At 53.3% G+C, this 7892-nt stretch overlaps 1 protein-coding gene across 1 annotated transcript; it reads right to left on the reverse strand.

The window, feature by feature from the left end:
- Positions 1-236: 236 nt before the first annotated feature.
- LOC128328492 (C-type lectin BpLec-like) lies at positions 237-7683 on the reverse strand. The gene is made up of 5 exons (XM_053258529.1): positions 7606-7683; positions 6738-6850; positions 6489-6620; positions 798-927; positions 237-424 (listed from the first exon to the last, which is right to left on the reverse strand). Exons 1-5 carry the CDS (start codon positions 7670-7672, stop codon positions 327-329), a joined length of 540 nt encoding a protein of 179 aa, XP_053114504.1. The 5' UTR covers positions 7673-7683; the 3' UTR covers positions 237-326.
- Between the last annotated feature and the right edge of the window lie 209 nt (positions 7684-7892).

Here is a 7892-nt window from a genome sequence, read left to right on the forward strand (position 1 = left end):
GACCTGGAAGACCAGAGTCCAGCCACGAAACTCCCTGGGCGACTCTGGGCCAGTCACTGACCTCTCAGCCTAGCCTGCCTCACAGGGTTGTTGTGGGCAGAAGCATCGCTCTGGGCCCCGTGCAGGAAGAGGGGGGTAGAGGCGTCAATAAAAACCAAGTCCACACACACAGCTATGCCATGCCAGTATTTTTTTTAACAGGGGGTGTGGGGCTGAGGGACAGACGGGGCGGCAGATCTGAACTGCTGGCTTCCGAAAGTGCTGAAGAGCCTGAGAGCAGCCCCGCTGGGGGGCGAAGGCTCTGCCACTGGGCCCGGCGCCAGGCGTCACTCGCAGGCAGCGCCCCCCTGCTCCCCTGCCAGCTCGTACTTGCACACAAAGCTGTTCTCACGGCGGCAGCTCTCGTCGTTCCACTTCCGGAAACCTGGAACAGACGTCAGTCCAGACGGGGCAGGACCACCCTCTGGCGAAGAGCAGCCACCCTTGCGCCCCAAGAGGCGACCCCCCGGCAGTGCCCTCCTCCCTCCGGGGCAAGCGCCACCCCCACCGCGCGCAATGGCATCAGCCTCAGGCCTGGAGGCATCTGATCCGCCAGGGAGGAGGGGGCAGGCCGAGGAGCGACAGGGCAGGGCAAGCCCCCCCCCGAATTCCCTGCTCTCTCCTGTTTGGTCACCCACCATACCAGAGAGGGGGTGGAGGGGCCGGGGAGGGAGGGTCTTGGCCTGCACCCCCAGAGGGCCCCAGGAGGTCTCCCCTGCGCCACCCTGCAGCTGATGGGGGCTCCTGGAGGGTCTCACCAGTGGATTTCCACAGCTCCGTGCAAAACTCGCCAACCTTCCCGTAATTGTTCGGCTGCCCCTCACTCCACTGGCTGTGGTCGAAGAAGGAGCCGTCACTCCACTGCCAGGCGTCGGTGCTGCCTAGAGACTGGGCGAAGAAGCCACACCAGGAGCCTCGGGCGATGCCCCTCACTTCCTGCCTCTGCAAGACTCAGGCTCACACAAGAGAGGGGGGTTGTTCAGGCAGCCAGCGGGGTGCTCACTGCCCTCCCCACACCAGGGCAGTGGGGAGAGGGCTGAGAAACGTCACATGCAGGCAGCCTCATGGGAGCACTGAGGTCCTAGTGACATCTCAGGCCTGACCCATGGCAGGGGGCAGCAGCATGTCCCCAAGCAGGTGCCGGGGGGGGAGGGAGGGAGCAGGGAGGCAGTGCTGCAGCAGGGTGTGTGTGTGTGTGTGTGTATGCCTGCACTTTGGTTTCCCCTTGGAAGCAAATTGTGCACAGAGCTCACAGCCAAGCACTAAAGCAAGGGTGCCACAGGGTGGGCAAGGAAGCCCCCCCCCCCCCGCGCACACTAGGAGACTCTGGCCGCAGCCATTAACTTCTTTGTGACAAAAGGCCAGCATGAGGCTTTTCAGACAGCAGGCATTTCCGCAGGTGTACTGTGAGTTCGGGGCATCACGGATATTCCAATGCAAAAAGAGGATTTCCCCCCAATACTCTAGCCCGATACGGAACCACTGCCAGTCCAGTTAAGGGTTCTCAACTCAGGGGGTTCTCAGGGGCTGCTTGCTGGGAATCGGGGGGGGCAGGAGAGAGAAGGGCAACCACCTGCTAGGGAACCTCTGGCCTTGTGAGTGCCCATGGGGCACTGCCCTGCTTCCCCTGCCCCTGATTTCCAGCATGCAGCTCTTGAAAACCACTCCCAGAGCTGCCAGAGGGAAGTTCTCAGAGGTAATGTCCACAGGGAACCCTTTGACCCTGGAGGAGGGGCTTAGACTTTAAACGCCATGTATTACGGGCAAGTGACACCTTCTCTCCGAGTGCACGAGTGAAGGCTTGGCACCCATCGCCACTCCTGAAACGGGTTGCTGACCCCTTTCCTGCGGAGTCAGTCCACCATCTTCCGCCTCTTTCTGTGGTGCAGTCATGAATCCTTTCCTGTGACTAGCAGGGGATACGGGGATCCGTTGGGGTCCTTGGGGACCCTTCCCGTTTCTGGCATCGTGCTGCTTGCCCCACAGGAGCTCCACCAGCAGAAGGTGCCTGGGTCAGGCTGGCTGCATGCTCTGAAGGTGTGATATGGGGTGGTGACATCATGAGGGTGTCTCCCCATTGCTGTCGAATCAGCTCCTTCCATACCTGGGTGCTTTCCAGATTAGACCCTGCAAGGGACCCTGCAATTCATCACAACGAATCTCTGAAGTGTGCTTCCACACTTGTGACACTGCAGTCCCTACGCTGACAGCAGGGGGCCGTTCATATTTCCAGTGCTTTGATTTAAATTTAATCGCTGTGATATAGTGCTATAATGATGTATATCTGACGGATAAAATTTGCTTGTTTGGGGGGTTGCTAGTTTTCATGAGACTGCTCCACCTGCTGGGCACTTTGCTATTTACGGTTTGAGTGGCTAATCTGGAAAGCTCCCTAGCCCACTGGCAGGCCTCCGTGGCACGCTGCCCCATGGTTGGTGTGTGTCATGGAATTGCTGTGGGCACTGCATGGGGTGGCTAGTATGGTTGCGGCTTTCTCGGTTTCTTTACTGCTTTTGTTTTCTCTGGTTCTGTGAGTGGTTCTGGGTCAAGTGGTGCACCTGGGGCAAAAGCTCCCACCTCCACATCTGCACTGACCAGTAACTAACCAGGAGAGGGATCTTGAGATCAGGGTGGAGAAATCCATGAAACACTGACGTAGTGTGCAGCAACTGTGAAAAGGGCAAAATCCATGCTATGGATCATTCGGAAGGGGTAAGGGTGGAATAAAACTGCTGATTTAATAACACCCTTATACAAATCTAAGGCCACAATTGCGGAGTAATGCGTACAGTTCTGGTCACCATATCTCAAAAAAGGATATTACAGAACTGGAAAAGTTGCAGAAAAGGGCAAGTGAGATAATCGGAGGCCTGGAGCACCTTCATTATGAGTCAAGGCTGCAGCATCTGGGGCTTTTTTATTTGGAAAAGAGGCGAGAGTTGTATAAAATTAAGCATAGAGTAGAGAGAGTGGATAGAGAGAAATTTCTCTCTCTCTCTCTCTCTCTCTCTCTCACGCACACACACACACACACACACACAGCACTAGAACCTGAGATCATCCCATGAAACTGACTGGCAGGAGGTTTAGGACAGACAAAGGAAGAATTTATCCCAAAAAGAAGAAAAGATACCACCAAGTCCAGGAGGATACCAGCTTGGCTAACATCATGGATGCTATAAAAGGGAATACTTCCTTCAGAAAATAAAAGTCCTGACCAAATGAAGAGAATAGAAAGGAACTCAAATCCTGGCAAAATAAATGCAAAGAGATAATAAGGACTCCGAAAAGAGAGTTTGAGGAGCATATAGCTAAAAGCATCAAAGAGAATAATAAAAACTTCTATAAATACATCAGAAGCAGGAAACCTTTCAGGTAGGTAGGTGGGCCATTAGATGAGTGAAAGGGAGGGAGTGAAATGGACAATTGAGCTGAATCTGAATGAGCTGAATCTGTCTTCATAGCAGAGGATATTGAGCATATACCCCCTCCTGAAGTTAGCTTCTCAGGGATGGAAGCTGAAGAAGTGAGCCAAATTGAGGTAATGAGAGATGAGGTTCTCAGCGTCATGGGCAGCCTGGTCCTCTTATGGAATCTGTCTGTTTTTGCACTGTATTGCCTTCATTTGCTTTGCACAGAACTTGTCCTGTTGGGCTCAATTGTCATGACACACACTGAAGCAATGTTTGCTATGGAGATGATAGGCTAAGTCATGCTGCACAAACCACAAGAGTCTTATTGATTGGCGCCTTCAAACTGTAGAGGAACTAAATTGGATGCACCCCTAAACCCCTGCTAGATACACCCATGTAGTAAAGCCATAGCTTGAGACTGGAAGTAGAGAAATCCTGTGTGTCTTCTGCAGTATATTTGATATGGGTGCTGGTTTTTGCCTCTGGACTAGAAAGTAACCCAGCCATAACCTTACCTCTCATTCCTTCCCCTCCTTTGGAATTCACATTGGGGTCATAAAGCCCCCAGGCCAGGAAAGGAGCAACATACATTTGGCAGACACCAATCAAGGCCAAAGCAGGGAGTAGAGGCAAAAACCAGCAGAATAACCAGAAGCCGTACTCTCCAAATCCTGGGTGCAGAAGGTAAGAATAGCGGGGTGTTCCAGCTATGGCACCAGGCTGAAAGGGGACAGGCTGGGAAAAGAGATTCTCCTTCTAGGACAGACCTCTGAGATGACATCAAAGACCAGACCAGGAGAACTGGTCTTGTGGTAGCAAGCATGGCTCATCCCCTTAGCTAAGCAGGGTCCACCCTGGTTGCATATGAATGGGAGACTAGAGGTGTGAGCACTGTCAGAGATTCCCCTCAGGGGGTGATGGGGCCGCTCTAGGAAGAGCAGAAGGTCCCAAGTTCCCTCCCTGGCAGCATCTCCAAGATAGGGCTGAGAGAGATTGCTGCCTGCAACCTTGGTGAAGCTGCTGTCAGTCTGTGTAGACAGTACTGAGCTAGATGGACCAAGGGTCTGACTCAGTAAATGGCAGCTTCCTATGCTCCCATGTTCCTATCTTCAGAGGCTAAGAGGGTATAAAAAACACTGAAGTTCCAGCCCAGGGGCAGAAGGCTGTGCCAAGAGGAAGTCCTCTCCTTCTCCAGCCAGTTGCACAACCAGCTTTTCACACCTCAACTTATTCACATCCTCGTCTCACCACACCCCAGCAATTTGCCAGCATAAGCAGCGGGGTTGGCCACCTGCTCACCTTCTTGTTCCTTTTGGTCCCTGTAGCCCCTTCCCCCTCTCCCTTCCTCCAGTTTAGCATTTGGCCTGTAAGTGAGGCAGAGGTGTTCCCTGTGCTTAGCAGGCGCCCCAGTTGGGTTGGGATTGCTTTAATAAACTTCCACGTAAAACTACAAAAGTCATTCTTGGCCTGGTTCATTGGTTCTCCTCGCACACCATAGGCCAGAATCACAGAGCAGCTGCTGGGTATACCACCCCCGTGGCTGCTGGCCACATAAAACCCTGAGGTGGCTTCCTGGAATTGGCTATACCACCCCGGAGGGAGCCGGGCTTACAAGCCTCCATGGCTGGGTGCTGGGTGCTGAGCCCCTTCCACATTGGAGCTGGGAACAGCCCCCGTGTTCCAAACATAAACTGCCTTGGAAAATTTAACAAATGGCCAGGGCCAGATGGCATCGGCCTGAGAGTTCAAAGGTGAAATTGCTGATCTCCTAGCAAAAATATATAACTTATGCCTACAATCAGGATCTGTATCAGAGGGCTTGAAAATAGCCAATGTCACACTGATTTTCAGTAAGGGGTCCGGGGGGGGGGGGATCCAGGAAATTACAGGCCAGTTAGCTTAACTTCTGTGCTGGGTAAATTGATGGAAAGCGTACGCAGAGATAAAACTGTTAAGCATATAGAAGAACAAGACCTGCTGAAGGAGAACCAGCCTGGCTTCTGAAGGGGAAAGTCTTGCCTCACTAACCTTTCGGAGTTTTTTGAGAGTGTCAACAGGCATGTGGATAAAGGTGATCTGGCTGACATAGTATCGATTTTGATAAAATTCCTCATCACAGGCGCTTAAGCAAACTTAGCAGTCATGGGATAAGGGGACATGATTGGTAACAGGTTGAAGGAAGGGCAGGAATCAGTGGAGAGTTTTCACAATGGAAGGAAGTGAGAAGTGGGGTCCCCCAAGGATCTGTACTAGGACTATTGCTCTTTAACTTGTTCAAAAATGATCTAGAAGTTGGGGTGAGCAGCGAAGTGGCCAAATTGGCAGATGACACCAAACTATTTAGGGGGGGTGAAATCCGAAACAGATTGTGAGGAGTTCCAAAAAGATCTCTCCAAACTGGGTGAGTGGGCAACAAAATGTCAAATGAGGTTCAATGTAAACAAATATAAAATGATGCAAATTGGGCCAAAAAAATCCAACGTCACATGTATACTGATGGGATCTGAGCTGTCGGTGACTGCCAAAAGAGGGATCTTGGGGCCGACAAAAGGAAGTCCTTTTCCACACAGAGCCAAAAAAGCTTGGATGGCTTTAAGAGGGCCTTGGACCTAGAGGAGAGGTCTATCAATGTCTACTAGTCCTGATGGCTATAGGCCACCTCCAGCCTCAGAGGCAAGATGCTGCGAAATCCCAGCTGCAGGGGAGCAATGGCAGGAGAGAGGCATGCCCTGACCCCCTGCCTGTGGACTTCTTGAAGGCATCTGGTGGGCCACTGTGTGAAACAGGATGCTGGATTAGATGGGCCTCCTCAGGCCTGATCCAGCAGGGCTGTTCTTAGGTTTTCAGGTTCTTACGACTTGCGCGAGCCACAACCCCTAAAGACTTTTGAAGAGGTTGGTTTTATTCGTTGGTTTTATTCTCTCCAAAGGGGGCATAGCACTGTTGACTGAGTATGGCTTTTCTTTTAAAATGCACGTGTCCATCAGCACTGAGGAAGCGGATCATTGTCATGGTGGCGGCAGCTAGAAAACTCACCTTCTTTGGATTATGCAGCCCAATCCAGACATCCCCATCAGGCCGATACCTGGACAGGTACTTCCTGAGGTGGCAGCATTCTCCCTTGCTCTGGATGGAGGCCAGGTGAGCTCCCATTTCCTGACACGCACTCTAGCCCAGCGGCCAGAAGAGGAAGCCAGGTGTTAGTTCTCAGGCCAGCCCCCGGTCACCCACCCTGGGAGGGTCTGGAGGAGGGCCCAGCAGCCCGGCCCAGGTCCTGCCACTCACCTCAGCCTCCTTCCAGCATTTCTTGTCGGGGAAGTAGCCGTAGCAGCTGCCCTCATAGAAGAGCCAGTGCTCCGGGCAGGGGTTGGAGTAGGCCACAGGCTCTTCTTCAGCGGCTGCTCACCAAGACAACCAGGGGAGAAAAGTGGGTGAGGACAAGGAGCACCGGAAGTTGCTGGTGAAGCGCCCCGCAGCCTCCTGGCCAGATGAGTTCCACTGTCTGCAACCTTGGAGAAGCTGCTGCCAGTCTCCAGGGTGGCCAGAACCTAAGGGGTATACTCGTGGGTCAAATGGGCCGTAAGCCAGAATTTGGCTTTTTTAAAGCCAAATCTGGCCACCTAGGTCTGGACAGACAATCCTGAGCTGGATGGACCAAGGGCCCGACTCAGTAGAAGGCAGCTCCCTCTGTTCCTATGTTCCCACCCGATGCCCTGTCTGTGGTTCCAGCCCTGCCCTCACACGGGACCACCAGCCTTTTTGGAAAGCAGAAATTCACAGCCTTGAAGGAGCAATGAGCTGGTGCAGAAGAGAGAGGAAGTGGGAACTGGAGAGTGCCCTGCCCCAAAGCCAGTTTTATGAATGGAGCGCACCAGAGTGCCCTGTCCGGGACACAGAGGCAAGCCATGTCAAGACCCCACAAGCGGAGTCCATTGAGGCTGCCGAAAAGATCAGTGGAGAAAGAGCGTTGGGGAAGAAGATGTTGGTGGCTTCCAGACCTTCCGAGGGACAAGGCCGAACCAGTCAAGAAGCAGCGAGCTGGCCTGGAGCCCAAAAGGCTTTGGAGGGAACCTCTAGGCTGAAAGAAAAAGCCACTGAAGCCCCCGGCTGAGAGGGCATGCTCAGAGAGAGGAACGGGCCACCAAGGACTCACCTTCTAGGAAAGGGCTGGCGGCGAGGTAGCCAAGGAGGCCAAGGGCAACGGAAGCCAAGGGGCCCATCTCAGTGCTCCTTTTCCACCTGAGGAGAGATGGAGGAAGAGACAAGGAGAGCCCTGGGAGGCCAAGATGCACTTCCCCTCCGGGGGGGAGGGAGTAACGTGGCAACCTCTCCCCCCCCCACTTCTTCTCCCCAAACATTCCCTGGGGCTGCAGAAGGAGCCCCTTGCTGAAATAAAGCTTCTCCATCTCTGGCAACCTTTCACAAGATATTGAAGAAGAC

This window comes from Hemicordylus capensis, chromosome 5 (assembly GCF_027244095.1).
Source record: "Hemicordylus capensis ecotype Gifberg chromosome 5, rHemCap1.1.pri, whole genome shotgun sequence".
NCBI classification, from domain to species: Eukaryota; Metazoa; Chordata; class Lepidosauria; order Squamata; family Cordylidae; genus Hemicordylus; species Hemicordylus capensis.